Source organism: Sceloporus undulatus, chromosome 2, assembly GCF_019175285.1.
Source record: "Sceloporus undulatus isolate JIND9_A2432 ecotype Alabama chromosome 2, SceUnd_v1.1, whole genome shotgun sequence".
NCBI lineage: Eukaryota > Metazoa > Chordata > Lepidosauria > Squamata > Phrynosomatidae > Sceloporus > Sceloporus undulatus.
Genome location: NC_056523.1, coordinates 222,673,601 through 222,691,554, shown reverse-complemented (window position 1 = coordinate 222,691,554; position 17,954 = coordinate 222,673,601). Strand labels below are relative to the sequence as shown.

The 17,954-nt window shown below is 42.4% G+C and overlaps 1 protein-coding gene and 1 long non-coding RNA gene across 3 annotated transcripts in view; both read right to left on the bottom strand.

Moving 5' to 3' along the window:
* LOC121922208 (ephrin type-A receptor 1-like) overlaps positions 1-9,255 on the bottom strand; it is a 59,422-nt gene extending 50,167 nt beyond the window's left edge. Inside the window, exon 1 of one of the 2 annotated variants that reach the window (XM_042451319.1) lies at positions 8,883-9,255. In XM_042451319.1, the coding sequence (XP_042307253.1) occupies positions 8,883-8,979 (97 nt within the window). In that variant the 5' untranslated portion in view covers positions 8,980-9,255. The remainder of the gene's footprint in view (positions 1-8,882) is intronic. The other variant, XM_042451320.1, reaches the window with a different exon arrangement.
* Positions 9,256-14,669: 5,414 nt separating this feature from the next.
* LOC121920253 overlaps positions 14,670-17,954 on the bottom strand; it is a 33,657-nt gene continuing 30,372 nt past the window's right edge. The window contains exon 3 of the long non-coding RNA XR_006101711.1: positions 14,670-15,550. This is a non-coding gene — a long non-coding RNA (uncharacterized LOC121920253). The remainder of the gene's footprint in view (positions 15,551-17,954) is intronic.

Below are 17,954 nucleotides of genomic sequence, written 5' to 3'. Positions count from 1 at the left end.
AAATGACTTGGAGGCACACAACCACAACTAACACCAGCCTCCCTATTTACTTGAGTACCACCATTGCTGCTACCAAACATCCATGGAATAAGGAGTTTAAAGAGTTTGGGGTCTTGGTCAGAGGGAGAGAATTGTTCTGAGGTTTTGCAATGGGCAAATTTGGAAGAAACTGAGCCACTTCCATGGTATATTTCCACTGATAGTTTACCCATCCTTAAAATACATGCACCTAAATCCTATTGTTAGTCCTCCTGACCAGAGTAGACCAATTTAATCAATGTAATTTACTTCAGTTAATTGACTAGGTCGACTCTAGATGAGGTTAGCCAGCAGGATACTAGCTGTGATGCTAGCAGGTCTCTCTATATTGATATCAAAGTAGAGAAGAAATATTATCTACTTATTGTAGAGGAGAAACTGAGAAAGGAGTAGCTTGCCCAAGGGCAACAACCAACTTCACGGCCCAGGCAAGGACTAAACCAGGGGTAGGCAATCTTTTTGAGCCGGGGGCCGGGTTGCTGTCCCTCAGACAACTGGGGGGCCGAAGCCAAAAAATAAATAATTAAATAATGGAAGACACTTTTTTTTTAAAAAAAATGGAGGACACGTGAAAAAATTTGCTGGTTTTTTTAAAAAATGTTAATATAAATGCATGTTTCTGAGGCTTTTATAGACAATTGCCCTCCAAAGGCCCCGGTGGCAATCGGCGGCAGGACTGGACTGGGGCCGGTCCCAAGGCCTCGCCGGGCCGCATCCGGCCTGCGGGCCGCAGGTTGCCTACCCCTGGACTAAACCAAGACCTTTCCAACTCTTACTTTTATCCTACAATACAATGCTATATTTACAAGCATTTATTGGTTTGGCACTAGATGTTTAATCCACCACTGTTATCATTTGTACCGCTTTGGCTTGCCTACTATGCAGCTCTGTACTGCCACATTACTACATTTGCTTAAAGGCATTTCAATAAAATCCATGCAACATTGCAAGGCAATTTTTCTTTCCCAAATAGATCTGTATCTCCGTTAAAGTTATGATAAAAATTTGCTTACAAGTTAGAACACACAACAACAATCTCTCTCTGCTCCTAGGACAATGACTTCCAAAGCAGTCTTATACTGTTGTAGGACCACAGTTCATGATCGGGTTCAGGCATCTGGCAGAAAGTCAACATCACATACATATGTTTATCTCTGACACTGCAATTATTCTCTTTCATTCCCATCCTAGCCCAATGACTTATTTCATCTGTGGTCTCTACAAATATGCAAGGGCTCTAAAACTGAAGCATGCTGTGAAAGCATGAAAGAAAATCCCAGAAGTACTAATTCCCTGCAGCTTCCCAGCTGCTTTCAAGTCTCAGAAGACAACCTTATCTCCAGTTATTGTGAAGACCTAAAGTGATGTTAAAGTGATATTTTAAAGATGGAGCATTACCTCCCCATATACTGTAACACATCATAGAATCTATGATAAAAGGGAAGTACTCTTCATTTCACCAGTGCTATCAAGGTATGGATCACCGACTGAGACCTCCCCATGTTACATATTGTTATCATGCCTACGGCATAGAAGTACTTCTCATCTGCTTGCAACAGCATGCTCTTCCTGCCCTAATTTAAAAGGCAAGGGGTTGCATATCCTTTTGGTTAAAGATATACTGTTGTTGTTATGTCAATGTTGTTGTTATTGTGTGCCTCCAAGTTGTTTCCAACTTACAGCGATCCTAAGGCAAACCAATCATTATGTTTTTATGTTTTATTATGTTTTTTCTAGTACATTTTTAGAGAGCTAGTGCGACATAGTGGTTTGAGTGTTTGACTAGGACCCTGGAAGCCAGGTTTCCAATTTATGGCTTGACCATGTAAACCCACTGGGTGACCTTGAGCAAGTCACTCTCTCTCAGCTTCAGGGAAAGCAATGGCAATCGCCCTCTGAAGAAACTGGCCAAGAAAAGCCCATGATAGGTTTGCCTTAGGGTTACCATAAGCTGGAAATGACTTGGAGGCACACAACAACAACAGTGTATCTTTAACCAAAAATGACATTTTCTGGCCATAACAAAACAAACAAACAAAGGGAAAAATTATATTTAGAGGCAAAACCATACTGAAGCCTTTTGGGTGTAGCATTTGCCATTTGGGGACTAATTTTTTTTCCAGGTTTAGGAGGAGGGTATGGCTCACAGAAGTCCAGATGGCAACAAGAGAGGACCTGAAGTCTCATAATTTGCAGAAGTCAAAAAGTGGTATCATCAGTGTCTTGGGCAGGGAAGCAGGACCTTTGGGATCCAAGGCTCAAGCCAACCCTCCTGGAGTCCCAGTCTGGGATTTCCCGAGTGGTCACACCTCTTCCCCATGACACTATTTTTGCTGTTTGTTGCTGTGTGCCTTCAAGTTGTTTCCAACTTATAGTGGCTCTAAGGCAAAACTGTCATGAGGTTTTCTCAGCAAGATTTCAGAGGAGGATTGTCATTGTCCTCCCCTGAGGTTAAGAGAGTGTGATTTGCCCAGGGTTTCATGGACGAGCAGGGAATCAAACCCTGTGTGACACCAGGTGTGTGTGTCTTCGGATCTGTTTCATGTCACAAAGCAGATGGCTGTCACATGTTTTGTATTTGCTATTGCCATATTCTTACATTGACATCTTGCTCTATAAGTTATGTGGACATATTTTTGTGGAATATTGCCGCGCTATGTATCTGTACAAGTCTCAGCCAGTCCTGTGCTGTGAATTCGGCATTTGTGTCTAAGGGAAACAAGGGTGCCTGTAGGTACCCGGGGTTTTCAGTTTAAGGAGGTCCATTTAGAATTCTCACCCAAAGAGCTCTAGTGCCTTGTTGTGTTTGTTGTTGTTGTTGTTGTTGTTGTTGTGTGCTTTCAAGTCATGTCCAACTTATGATGACCCTAAGACAAACCTATCATGGGGTTTCTTGGCAAGAGTTGTTCAGAGGAGGTTTGCCATTGCCTCCTCCTGTGGCTGAGACAATGCAACTTGCTCAAGGTCACCAAGTGAGTTTCATGGCTGAGTGAGGATTTGAACCCTTGTCTCCAGATTCACAGTCCAACATTCAAACCACTGAATTACACTAGCCAAACTATAAACCCTTCATTTCATATGATACAGCTGTGGCAGTTAGAGTGGAATACTAGCACTGTGCAAAGTCAGTGCGCTACAGTTCTTCCACTCCTTTTGCAAACAGCACTGTGGTCAGTGTGTGTGTGGGGGGGCGGGGGGCAGAGAGCAAGTCAGCCTCATGAGAGGGCCATATCTGGACTTTCAGCTGCTTATAATGCATATGGTGATGGTGGTAGGGAAATAAACAGTTCTGAGCAATTACCACCTTTTCCAGTCTGTTCTCATAAATGTCAACATGGAGGTACAACATGGTTTGTTATTAATTACAAGCCACAGGAATGTTTCTGGCTATGGGTGCCCATGATAGCATGAAAACAAATATTCCAAGCAATTAAATTTCACATTGTTTGCAGACAGTAGAGACCAGAACAGACCCATGGAATCAATACAAATTTGGAAAGTCAGTACTTTTGGAAGGAAGGAAGGAAGGAAGGAAAGAAGGAAGGAAGGAAGGAAGGAAATTTATTTACGGTCATAGACCAAACTGAAACAGTTGGAGGACACGGATTCAGTATTTTAGCATTTTTATTTGTAACATTAATATGGTGTTTTAATTGTGTTTTCAAATTTTACTCTTTTATTCTTGTTGTTTTTAAACTTTTATGAGCTGTCCAAGTTGGGAGAAAGGCAGCACATAAATAAATAAATAAATAAATTCTAATATTGCCAGAAAAAAAGCCTTTTTTGTCATTAAACTGTTCACATATTTTCTCTAATGTCCTCTCATTAAGGGGCAGGAGGGATGTTAATGAATAACAGTGTTAATTTTAACACTTTATTTCCAAGATCTGCCTAATGTAATGAGATTGATTAAGCCTTGAATCCAATTTTTATACTTAACTACAGGTTGTCACGAGAGCCAGTGTGGCATAGTGGTTTGACTGTTGGATTACAACTTTGGAGACCAGGGTTCAAATCACGGCTTGGCCATGAAACCACGGGGTGACTTTGGGCAAGTCACATTCTCTCAGCATCAGACGATGGCAATGGCAAACCCCCTCTAAAGAAACGTGCCAAGAAAACCCTGTGATAGTTTCACCTTAGAGTTGCCATAAGTTGCAAATTACTTGAAGGCACACAACAATGACAACAACAAAGGTTGTCTCAGTGGCACTTGCAAAAGTACTTTTTTATACTGTAATTTTATACTGTTTTTATACTGTTTTAATCTAACGTGATTCTTAAATTTTGTAAATGGTATCTTCTTTTCTTGCTCTAATTAATTTTCAGTCATTCCACTTTCTCCATTGCTTTTAAAATGTCTCGGTTTGCCTTCTCCATCCGCTTTCTCACTTTGTCATGACCTTACTTCAATTGCTGCAAAATTCAAAGTGCAAAAGTAGTTTGGGGTGGAATCTTGTCCTTCCTTAGTTTTAGACAAAAGAAAATGTCTGCAAACTCTCCTATCTTGTGTCTTTTTCCTCCATAATGTTTTGTCTTGACCACACTTTGATATGTCCCATTTGTAAAATGTTGGAAAATTTACTGGAACAAAGGAGAGGACTACAGGATGCCATTGTCTGGGCCCTTTGGAAAATTTTGTGAATGTTGCAGGTGAAAGCTTGGTGTGGTAACATCCTTAATTCAGCTTTGAAAGCCTCTTAAAATTTGTAAACTCTGCAGCTACACTATACAGTAAATGCATTAATTGCATGATAAAGTCACAATTTCTTGTACAGAATGGCTAAATTTCTGTGTACCATGGCATTTCATCATGATTTATATCAGTCAACGTTGCATATCTACAGATTCTGCATTGACCTAACAGACTAGAAAGCTGGGCCAAAGCTAACAAAACCAATTTCAACACGGAGAAATGTAAGGTACTGCACTTAGGGTGGAAAAATGAAATGCACAGATATAGGATGGGGGACACTTGGCTGAATGAAACTACATGTGAAAGGGATCTGGGAGTCCAAGTAGACCACAAGTTGAACATGAGTCAACAGTGCGATGCGGCAGCCAACAAGACCAATGCAATTTTAGGCTGCATCAATAGAAGTATAGTGTCTAGATCAAGGGAATTAATAGTGCCACTCTATTCTGCTCTGGTCAGGCCCCACCTGGAATACTGTGTCCAGTTCTGGGCGCCACAATTCAAAAAGGATGTAGAGAAACTGGAGCGTGTCCAAAGGAGGGTGACTAAAATGGTGAAGGGTCTGGAAACCATGCCCTATGAGCAACGACTCAGGGAGCTGGGGATGTTTAGCCAGAAGAAGAGAAGGTTGAGAGGTGATATGTTAGCCCTGTTTAAATATTTGAAGGGATGTCATGTTGAGGAGGGAGCTGGCTCGTTTTCTACTGCTCCAGAGACTAGGACCTGGAGCAATGGATGCAAGCTACAGGAAAAGAGATTCCACCTCAACATTAGGAAGAACTTCTTGACAGTAAGATCTGATTGACAGTGGAACACACTCCCTCAGAGTGTAGTGGAGTCTCCTTCCTTAGAAGTCTTTAAGCAGAGGTTGGATGGCCATCTGTCAGGGATGCTTTGATTGGGAGTTCCTGCATGGCAGGTGGTTGAACTGGATAGCCCTTGCGGTCTCTTCCAGCTTTATGATTCTATGATGGATTCAACCATCCACAGCTTTAAAATCTTTTAAAAACATAACAATAAAAAGCAAAGCTTGGTTTTGTCATTTTATTTACGGGATAACATTTTACTGAAACCAGGCATAACATAGTAGTTTGAGTGTTGGAGACCAGGGTTCAATTTCTGGCTCAGCTATAAAACCCATGTGGTGACCTTGGGCAAGTTACACTCTCTCAGCCTCATGGGAAGGCAATGGCAAACCTCCTCTGAACAAACTGTGCCAAGAAAACCGCAGGATAGGTTTGCCTTAGGGTTGCCATAAATTGGATAGGACTTGAAGGCACACAACACCATTTTACTCTGCCATTGTATTTAATGCGACTTGAGTATCCAAAGATTTTGGTATCCACAGGGGGTCCTGGGCCCAAACCACAGTGGATACCAAGGACCCACTATCTCCTCACCCACCTTTTTTTCAAGGTTAGATTAATGAAATAGATTTTCAAAGTCATACATCAGTGACAGTGAACCTTTTATAGACTCAATACCCAAATTCAGTGGCATTCCTGCACCGGGTGTCACCCAGTGCCACAGGGGAGGACTTCCGGAGGCAGGACATCTGCCTTCTGTGGACAGGACTTCTGAGGGTAGGGCTTCCAGGGGTCGGAATTTCTGGAGAAAAAAAACCTGGGCACACTCTCTCAGCCTCAGGCTAGCAATAGCAATAGGGTCCCCATAAGCCAGAAAGATCTTGAAGGCACCACACACATACAAGTCACACTCTCTCAGCTTCAAGGGATGGCAAAGGCAACCCTGCTCCTTTCTTTCCCCCACTCTCTCATGCCTTTAACTAGTTCTGGGGAGACAGTCCTCCCCAGAGACAGTTGACGTAATAGGAGGGCAGGAGAAGAGGAGTAGCAAGTGCACATGCTCGCAAAGAGGGCATATGTGCCATAGGTTCACCACCAATGTCACTGGTGATCAATGAGATTCCTGCTTACTGGGAGTCTTGGCAAGGGCAGCAGGCTAGGCAGAAAAGCAAGTATCCCTGGAGCTTTTCAGTCACACCATACCACCAAGGAGCATTTTCTGCTTAAATAAATAAATTAAATTAATTATAAATAACTTAAATACTGCTCACAGAGGATGGTGATTGGGAATGAGGGACAAACAGGGTCACTGATCTTTTTATACATCAATTTACCAAGCAGGAGTACTGTATCTTACACCAAAGAGATTTGATTTTCTGCAAAGATGTCTTTAAAGGTCCATAAGATTCTGGCTGTATCCTAGATTGTAATAGTTCTTTCAGGGGTTAGTTCAGAGGAAACTTTTGTTTTATTTTATATATACTATTTTATACTTTTAACTTTTTACCTATTAAATCTATTTTTTCTCCAAATTTAGAAATGATGTTTGTTTGAGGCACTTGCTCACTGGTTTGGGGATATGGAATTGAGAGCCAGCCGCCAGCACAGAAACTGCTACTTGCATCCTAACCCTGGCTGCAACCACACTGCAGAAATAATCCAGTTCAACACCCCTTTCACTGCCATGGTTCAGTGCTATGGAATTCTGGGAACTGTAATTTCCTCTAAGTCATGCCATCTGTCCATAATTCATTTACAATTTAGCTTTTAGCAATTAATTCCAGTTTTTAAAAATGGAATTTGAGTGTCAAAGTGAGCAGTGATTTGAGTGCTGTGCTATGACTCTAGAGACCAGGATTCGAATCCCTGCTTAGCCATGGAAACCCACTGGGTGAACTTGGGCAAGTCACACTTTCTCAGCCTCAGAGGATGGCAATGTCAAACCCCCTCTGAAGAAATTTGCCGAGAAAACTGCATGATAGATTTGTTGGTTTATGCTGACCTTATGAATTTCATATGGTTTTCTTGGGAAAGGAATAAGCAAAGGTGGATTTGCCAGCACCTGGTGTTCATTGGTGGTCTCCCATCTAACCAGGGCTGATCCTGCTTAGCTTCCAAGATCAGACAGTGCCTGGTGCCTTTAAAATGTTTAGGTCCCTATTGTGTGCCCATGTGCCTGTTGACTTATGATGGCCCCATGAATTTCAATGGGTTTTCTTAGACAAGGGATATTCAAAGGTGGTTTGGCCAGTTCCTTCCTCTGAAATATCTCCTATAGCACCTGGTATTCATTGGGGCCTCCCTTCCAAGTACTAACCAGGGCTGACCCTATTTAGCTTCCAAGATCAGATGGGATCCGATACCTGACAGAGGTCCAAAACACACTGCAGAAATAATGCAGCTTGAGACACCCCTGGCTCAGTGCTAGGGAATTCTAGGAACTGTAGTTTTGTGAAACATTTAGCTGTCTCTGCCAGAGAGCTCTGATGCCACCACAAACTACAATTCCCAGGATTCCCTAGCACTGAGCCAGGGCAGTTAAAGCAGTCTTAGACTGGATTATTTCTGCAGTGAGTTTTGGATCAAAGTGACTGATCCAGGTCGCTGCTGCTGTCTTCTGCAAACAACTGCAGCTCACTGACAAGTGTGCTGGTGTGAACCATGAGTTTCCTCCACTCGTGCTTTCACAGTGTTAGGTGTGCACTTCAGAGGTTGTGTGAGGGTCTCCTTTGCTTTTTCCTCAAACATCCTTAAAGTTCACACACTGTGGTTTCAGTGCCGGACTATGAATCTGAAGGCCAGCGTTCAAATCCCGGCTCAGTCATATAAACCACTGGGTGGCCTTGGGCAAGTCACTCTCTCTCAGCCTCAATGTCAAAACTCCTCTGAACACATCTTGCAACAACAACAACAACAAAAACATGACAGGTTTACCTTAGGGTCACCATAAGTCAGAAACAACTTGGAAGGCAACAAAATGGAAGTGTATTGAACTTTATAGGGAAAGTCACACTCTATTAGCCTCACAGCATGGCACGGGCAACACACCTGAAGAAACTATCCAAGACAACCCTACTATAGGCTCACCTATCCTTGCCATAAGTCTTGCAGACACGCAACAGAAACAGCAACCTCTGATGCACTCTTTTCCCCAGTCCAAATCTGTCTCCTAAAAAGTGTGCCAGTTTTCTTTGTCTCTGTGTGTAGTTTTTTTTAAAAATAGTTTATTATGGCAAAAGTCCTCTCTCTGACACTTTCTGGGGACTTTTTCCTTGCTCCACTCAACACTCTGGCCCTGCTAGCACCCACTCCCACATCTTCCCCTTACAAGGCTTGCTTACCTTCTTTACCAGGGAACCCATGAGGTAGAGAAGCCCAGAGCAGGAGCAGGAACTCCCAGGAAAGCTTTGCGTTCATGCCAGGAAATCTCAGCACCATATTCCCAGTGGAGGCAATCCTGCTCCCAGACCCTGGCCCTGATCCTCAGCTCTGCCAGTGGACACTTTGCTCTGGGCCTTGGTCACAGGTCCCAGACATCTGGGCTCTCCTGGGCTGCCCTTTGGCACAAGGAGGTGCACTCTAGAGCCGATAGAGTGAGTGGGGCTCCTGCATTGCAAAAGCCTGCCTGGCCCTGAGTTATGATGAAAGATTCCAGAGGCAGAGGAGTGGTGGAACCAGTTCCCTCCCAAGCAACTCCCTTTTGCCTTCCTTGCATTTAAAGGGACTGGCCCAGAGCTTCCCATCTGGCAGACAAATAAAACTCACCTTAAAGGTAGCCCTATTAGTCACCTTCTCTGCCTGCTTCACTTTGTGACTCTTGGATACCACCTTGTGGGCTTCTGAGGACAGGTTTGATCTCCTAACCTGTGGTTTCCAAACTTTGGTTCAGTTCCCAAAAGCCCCAGCCAGCTTGGCTGAAGTTCAGGGATTTGGGGAGCTGAAGTCCAAAACACCTGGAAGATCAAAGTTTGGGAACCACCACATTGGACCTTGGCACTTCCAGTGACTAGATTTATAACCAACCCAGATTACATGGAAGGCTTCCATATAATCTGGGTTGGTTATAAATCTAGTCACCAGAAGTCACACACTCTCATAAATCTTATAAATCTAGTCACTGGAAGTCACACACTCTCAGCCCCAGGATGTCACACACTCTCAGCCCCACACTCTTAGGCAAGTCACACACTCTCGGCCCCAGAAAGCCCATGATAGGTTGACCTTGCTGTGGCTCTTGGGTGCATTCAAGTTGTTTCCGAATTATGGTGAACCTAAGATGGTGAACCTATTGTGTGGTTTTCTTAGCAAGTTTCTTCAGAGGGGGTTTGCCATTGCCTTCCCCTGAGGCTGAGAGAGTGTGACATGCCCAGGGTCACCCAGTGGGCTTCCATGGTCAAGCCAGGATTCAAACCCTGGTCTCCAGAGTTATAGTCCAACACTCAAAACCAGTACACCACACAACATTGGCACTCTCAAGCTGCACACTGACAATAAAGTCTGCTGCTGACTTTATTCACAGCCCACAAGGTCAGAAGCAAGGGACTACCTGTATCAGTAGCCACAATCCTAAAATGCAAGAAGCCTCTCTCTGCAACTACGTGGTCAGTCCAGTTGAAGCTCCTTGTCCAGTGTTCAGCTGCAAGAGCAAGAACATTTTTGCCAAAAGATGATCTTGAGCCTAACATGCAAGCAGCCCCAACACAAGAGGTTCACTGTATCCAGAGATATCCAGAACAACTGGTTGGTTCCCATATCAGTGGGATGGCGAAGCCACACTGGATTATAATGTAAAAGAAGGATTATCACTGGATCATAATGTAAAATGTAAAAGAATGAGTTCTTTGGCACATTAAACCCCATCCCCAAAATATGTTCAGCCCCTTGGAGAGATTTTTAAAGATGTGACCTAAAAGCCCTGAGTGGATTTACTGCTCCACTAATAATGGGAGCCACTGGCCACTATTGCTCAGATCCAGTAAAATCAACAGTCCCAGCTCCAGTTTGTTATTTCTGGGAATTTTCAAAACACAGCTCAATTACCACTAGAAAATAGAAAATAAAAATCTCCAGTCTAAAACAGGGGTAGGCAACCTGCGGCCCGCGGGCCGGATGTGGCCTGGCAAGGCCTTGGGACCGGCCCCAGCCCGGTCCTGCCGCCAATTGCCCCCGGGGCCTTTGGGGGGGCAATTGTCTATAGAAGCCTCAGAAACATGCATTTATATTAAAAAATTTTTTAAAAATCAGCAAATTTTTTCGCATGTCCTCCATTTTTTTTTTAAAAAGTGTCTTCCGTTTGAAAATTTTGTCCTACATTTGTCCTGGGTTATTTATATATTTAATTTTTTAAAAAATTATTTAATTGTTTATTTTTTGGCTTCGGCCCCCCAGTTGTCTGAGGGATAGCAACCCGGCCCCCAGCTCAAAAAGGTTGCCTACCCCTGGTCTAAAACATGCTGTGGGCCACCATGATTTGCACATGCCCAAAATCATGCACACACCCCATCCAGGAAAGGATGCTGTGCTCGCGCTGAGCATTGTCAATATAGTGGAATGTCAATACCATTGCTAGAATATGTGTACCTGGCTTAATGGATGGATAATTTAGCATGGTCCACTGCTAGTTTTGGGGTCTAGAAAACCAGAATCTTATTTGTTTTCTGCCTGAACTTAGAGGTTTACATTTAGGTTGACACACAGGTCTTTGGGTTAGATAGGTGGCAATGTCACCTGAGAGAGGACCCTGTGCTGGTTCTAGGAATATACTATTTGGGGTGGCCCAATGTTTGTTCTGGTTTCTGGATAATTGATTCCTCCTGCTTAAATACCCTACAGGCATCAGATCCACCTGATCTTGGAAGCTAAGTATTCTCAGCCCTCAATACTTGGACAAGAGACCGTCAATGAATGCTGTAGGTTGTATGGTTAGGGACGCAGGACCCCTGCGAAAGTGGAACACGAGCAACAACAACAAAAAAACCCCACTATTTTGTTTTACCTGAGGGAACACCTCTTTAGGAGTCTCTAGCTCTTCCAGTCTAGGTCTGTGGTCAACATCTGCTAGATGTTGATCACAGAATTACACTGGAGAACCTACAAATGACTAGAAAAGTAAGAATCATAGAATTATAGAATTGGAAGAGACCACAACGGCCATTCAGTCCGAACCCCTGACAAGCAGGAAATCACAATCTGAGCATCCCCTAAAGATGGCCATTCAGCCTCTGTTTAAAGACATCCAAAGAAGGAGACTCTATCACTCTCCAAGGGAGTGTGTTCCACGGCTGAACAGCTCTTACTGTCAAGATGTTCCTCCCGATGTTGAGGTAGAATCACTTTTCCTGAAGCTTGCACCATTGTTCCATGTTCTAGTCTCTGGAACAGCAGAAAACAAGCTTGCTCCATCCTCAATGTGACACCCCTTCAAATATTTAAACAGAGCTATAATACCACCCCTTAACCTTCTCTTCCCCAGAATAAATATACCCAGCTCCCCAAATCTTTCCTCATACGGCATGGTTTCCAGACCCTTCACCATTTTGGTCACCCTCCTTTAGACATGCTCCAGTTTCTCAACATCCTTTTTGAATTGTGATGCCCCAAATACTGAATACAGTATTCCAGGTGAGGCTTGACCAGAGCAGAATAGAGTGGCACTATTATTTCCCTTGATCTAGACACTATACTTCTATTGATGCAACCTAGAATCGCATTGCCTTTTTAGCTGTTGCATCACACCGTTGATTTATGTTCAAATTGTGGTCTACTAGGACTCCTACTTTTCACACATAGTCTCATTAAGAGGTGTCCCCCATCCTATATTTATGCATTTCATTTTTTCGACCTAAGTAAAATATTTCTCCATGTTCTTCACTTTGGCCCAGCTTCCTAATCTATTTAGGTCATTTTGAATTTTGATCCTGTCCTCTGGAGCTGTTCCTCCTAAATTGGTGTCATCTGCAAATTTGATAATCAGGATATGCACTATCCACAGCTTTCTTTTCATCTACCAAGCTGGTAATTTTATCAAAAATAGAAAAGAAAAGAAAAGAAAAGAAGAAAAAGAAAAAGAAAGAGGTCAGATTAGTCTGTCGTGATGTGTTTGTCTGAGACCCATGAATGGACTAGATGAGGAAAAACAGACTGAAACTGAATCCAGAGAAGACGGATGTACTCATTGTCAGACTCACTAACCCAAGTATAAGGATAGGTCAACCAGTCCTAAATGGAGTCATGCTCCCCCTAAAGGATTGTGTTCACAGTCTGGGAGTACTCCTAGACTTGTCCCTTCAGATGTCAGACCAGATAAATGCGACACTCAGGAGTGCTTCCTATCAGCTGTGCCCTTTCCTGGAACAGAGGGACCTAGAAACTGTAGTGCATACACTGGTAACCTCATGACTTGATTTCTGCAGTGTATTCTACATGGGCCTACCCTTGTGTCTAGTCCAGAAACTTCAACTAGCCCAAAATATGGCAGCCAAAGTGATCACCGGGACAGCTAGAGGTGACCACATTACCCCTATGTTAGAATCTCTTCACTGGCTGCCTATTACTTTCCGGGCACAATACAGTGGAGCCTTATTATACGCAGGGGATCCGTTTCCAATGGGGCTTGTGCACGGCGGCGCAGCAGCGTGGCGGCGCACAAGGCGCAACGGGTGTGCGCACCCATTCAATTGAATGGGACGCGCCGCCCCTTCCGCCCCACGCGCGCTGGCGGCTTTGAGCGCCTATGCTCAAAGCCGCCTATAAAAAGGCAGCGTATGAGGAGGCTCCACTGTACAAGGTGCTGGTTATCATCTTTAAACATGGCTTGGGTCCAACCTATTTGCCAGATAGTCTCCTTCCATACAATCCGCCCCGCACACTCAGATCCTCTAAGAAGAACCTCCTTCAACCAATAAAGACCAGGTTGACTGCGGTTACCCAGAGGGCCTTCTCATTGGCTGCTCCCAAATTATGAAATGGCTTGTCAGAAGAGACCTGGAACATTACCAACCTTGATAGCTTTAGAAGGGCAGTCAAGACGAATCTCTTTTGAGGCCTTCCCTGAATAACCCATGTGGTCTTCCTTGGACACAGACCATCACAGAGAACACCCAAACTACCCATCCCCTTGTTTCTGACTGGCTTGATTGTTGATTATTGTCATTCTTTTAATCCTCAATTCTTTTGATTGTTTAATGATTTTTATTGTTGTATTGATGGAGGGGGAGGAGGGAATTAATGAGATGTATCTTAATTGTTCTATTTTATACTGTGTTTTATCCAATGTTGTAAGCAGTCTTGATCCTAAGGGGAGAGGTGGCATGTAAATAACATTTTATTATTATTTATTATGATTATTAATTGTTGGGATACTCCTCCCCCCTTTTTTTTTAAAGATGGGGATGACATTTGCCCTCTTCCAGTCTGTTGGGACTTCTCCTGTTCTCCAGGAGTTCCCAAAGATTTTGCCAATGGCTCTGAGATTATATTTGCCAGTTCTTTTAATATCTTCGGATGGTCCCGGACACTTAAATTCATTAAGATTAACCAGGTATTTCTGTACTACCTCTTTACTTATTCTGTACTGTCTTTCCCCTATTGTGTTCTCTTTAGGAATATCTAGGTCCTCTAGTGAGACTTCTGGCAGACGTTGACCATAGAGTCATACTGGAGGATCTAGACATTCCTAAAGAGAACATATTAATGAAATCTGTGAAGAATCAAATACACAAAAGTCAAATCTGCAAATGTGGAGGGCCGGCTGTACTTTCTAAGTGATATGTATATATAAAATATTTACTATGTTGTTTTATAGATTTTAACCATTCTGAACAGTCTATTGTATTTTATCTAATCTGTGTTGACTTCAGCTTAATATGGTCCAAGGACTAAGACAATAAAAGTACTATTCTAGTCAACATGCTTACTCACCAGCTGAGTGTACTATTAGAGGTAATGTTATAAAGCAATATGGGAAAATGAATAAATAAGCACAAATTATTGTTCAGATTCCCCAACCTATTCTCAGTAGGAGAAATAGGATGAGATTTGTTTGCCAAATATTCTGGGGAGGAGAATTGTTTCAGGGAGGCTGAAAAAATGCATCATATTTTTTCTTCTGAATGAATGAATGAATTTCTTTTATTACAGTCATAGACCAACACAGGCAAAAAGGTACAGTATAAAAGGTACAGTATAGAAAAAAGGCAAGTTAAAACATATTTAAAACCATCCCTTCAAGTTGCATGGCCTCCATGCATCTAGACAAGCTTGATATTAGTATCCCACTGTAATAATTGTCTGCTGGGTTTTAACCACTGCTGCAAAAAATCCAGCTACATCATATGTTATCCTAAAGTAGGTATCTGAGAGCAATAAGGAAGGATAGAAAAACCCAGTGCATCTTTGGTATTTGTGCAAAATCTGGAAAGATTCAGGCTTTGGCTAAAAAGTTTGGCAGAAGTAGCTATTGTTTTGTTTCTGGAATGCAACATCCAAACAACCTAATATGCTAGCTTTCAGTGTATTAATTTATACTGAAATCAAACAAATGTGAGCTTTTATATTATACAAAATAATTCATCTGACACAGTGGAAATACAACTATTTCTCTCTTATTAGGATAATGGATTATAAGTAGGTGGCTCAAATTTGCAGCGGTTTGTAGTGGTCTCTTCTTGATAGACTCCCTTCTCCTCAACTATCCAAGTGCAATGTAAAGGAGTTGAACATGTTGCAACATATCCATCTGACTTTCTCACTACAGTGATGTTGTAAAGCTTCCATCCATAATTTCCCAGTTTGTAGGTGATAACATTCCAGTCGGTAACTTTATTGACTTGCTTTTTTTCTCCAGGACAAACTGTTGTGCTAAATAAGGATGACAGCCATTTGTACCAGAAGAAAATCATATTGCCGTCCAGCAACGTGAAGAATGGCCTGGCACTGACAGTCACTTTGACATCTTCATAGGCCATGTTGTGAACCTGAATGACCAAGGCATTGGTTTCTGAATCCAGTTCTGAGGAAGTAAACACAAGAAATATTATTTCCAGCTCCAGGAAAAAGGGCTGGCTGAGTGAGGCTTTGACCCGGGATGCATCCGGGTGACAGCATCCCACCTAGATTGGTGGCAATTTAGCTATAATAACATCCGGGGGCATCTTGGATCCAGAACTGAAACCGGAAGAGGTAAGCCAGCTTATTTTCCCAAGCAATAAGCTCTGATGTTTAGCCTGGAGAAGAGAAAGTTAAGGGGTGATATGATATCCCTGTTTAAGTATTTGAAGGAATGCCATATTGAAGATGAAGCAAATTTGTTTTCTGTTGCTCCAGAGACTAGGACATGGAGCAATGGATTCTAAGTACAAGAAAAGAGATTCCACCTCAACATTAGGAAGAACTGTTGAACAGTGGAAGACACTCTCTTGAAGAGTGATGAAATCTCCTTCTTTGAAGGTTTTTAAACAGAGACTGGATGGCCATCTGCCAAAGGTGCTTGGATTGTATATTCCTGTATGGCAGTATGGGGTTGGCACTTGAGGACTGGATGGACTGGATAGGCTGGATGACCCTTGAGTAGGGTTGCCATAAGTGAGGACCTCCAAACCGGGAGAAATGTAGGACAAATGTAGGGCAACATTTTCAAATGTAGGACACATTTTTATAAAAATGGCACAAAAATTGAGGTTTTTAAAAAAATGTGTAATTAAATGCAGTGTTTTGGCATGATCAAAATGGGAGGACATTTGGCATTATTCTTAGACAGATGGCAAATGGACTGCCCCGGGTTCAACTTTACTTCTCAGAAGTGTGTAACTTGGGCAAGGAACTGTGGTTTTTCCTTCAACTGCGTATGAGTTTGTAAAAATCACAGCAAGTTACATTGGCTGTGCCTGCATCATCAGTAGCATCATCATCATCATCATCAGACGATAACGGCCAAGAAAGGCAAGACGTTGTTAGCATTCAAAGCACCAGAAATACACAAAAAATGCACTTGCATAGTTTAAAAAAAAATAGATGAAAAAATAATAAAAAACAAGGCAGGGTGTATATAATTTGATAGAATAAGAATTAGTGTAATAAAATAAAACAAGCAATAATGAAAGTTATAGAATATAATAAAACAGCAATAATAAAAAATTAATGAATAAAACAAAACAAGCAATAAGTAAAAATTAAATGAAGAGAAACAAAAACAAAGCATAATAAAAGTAATAAAATAAAACAAAACAGCAATAACAAAAATTATAAATAAAACAAAAACAAGCAATAATAAAAATTAATAAAACAAAGTAAAAACAAGCATATAATAAAATGTAAATGAAATAAAAACAGCAATAGATAAAAATTATAAAATAAAATAAAACAAGCACTGAATAAAATTATAAAAATAAAACAAAAACGAGCAATAATAAAATAATGTTAATTAAATAAAGAAAAACAAGCAATAATAAAAGATTAATAAAATAAAAATAAAAGCAATAATAAAAATTAATAATAAGTAAAAAATAAAAGCAATAATAAAAATTAAAAAATTAATAAAATAAGTAATTTTATAGTTTGTGAGATATATATTAAAAACCAAAATACCAAGGCGACTAATGGCCACTGACTCAGCTTTCCTCCTCTCATCCTGCCTCTCTGGCCCAATTCTGCCCTGGCCTTGCACGCAACCCTTCCTCGTCTCCTTCCTCCTCCGTCCTTCCTCCTCTACTAACCCCCTCCTCTCCTTATGATGGCTGGACGGGCGGGAGGAAGGGAAGGCAGGGGCGGCGCGCGTGTGGCGGAGGGAACCGGGGCAGGCAACGCTCGCGGTTGAGGAAGTGGGGGTCAGGGCGCTGCGCGCTGCCACTGGCCCCTGCTGAGGCCTGGGGGGCGGCGCACAAGCCCATTCAGTGGGGGCTTCTGGGTGCCGCCGTGAGAGAGGAGGAGTAAGGCGGATCCAGAGTGAGGATTGGGTTGTTTTGTGCGCTGCAGCGTGCATTTTAACGTGCAGCTCGCAAGTGGCCGATGGGCCCTCAAACTGGGAATCAGAGGCCGTGTTGGGGGCCCAAACCAGACTGGGACCGTGGAAGGGCCCCCCAAACCGTGATTGGCATCGGGGGCCGGCCGTGGTTATGGCAAACCTAACCCTTGAGGCTCTATGTATATGGCAACCTAAAAGGGAGTGTTGTAGATGTGTAGAGAAGAGAGTCTAAAGACACGCAGAGAGGTCAGGAACAGGGAACACATATGGGCAGTATAGAAAATACTGGGCAGGGGCAATAGCAATCAGCTATCTGGACATCTATCGTTAGTTCTAATCCGTAACTCTGTGAAACAGGGCTTTTTCAATGGAATCTGGCTTCATATATATGTGTCGAAGTCACAAAAAGTTTGCTTTGCTGACCTTTTGGTAAATAACAACTGCGCTTACAGAG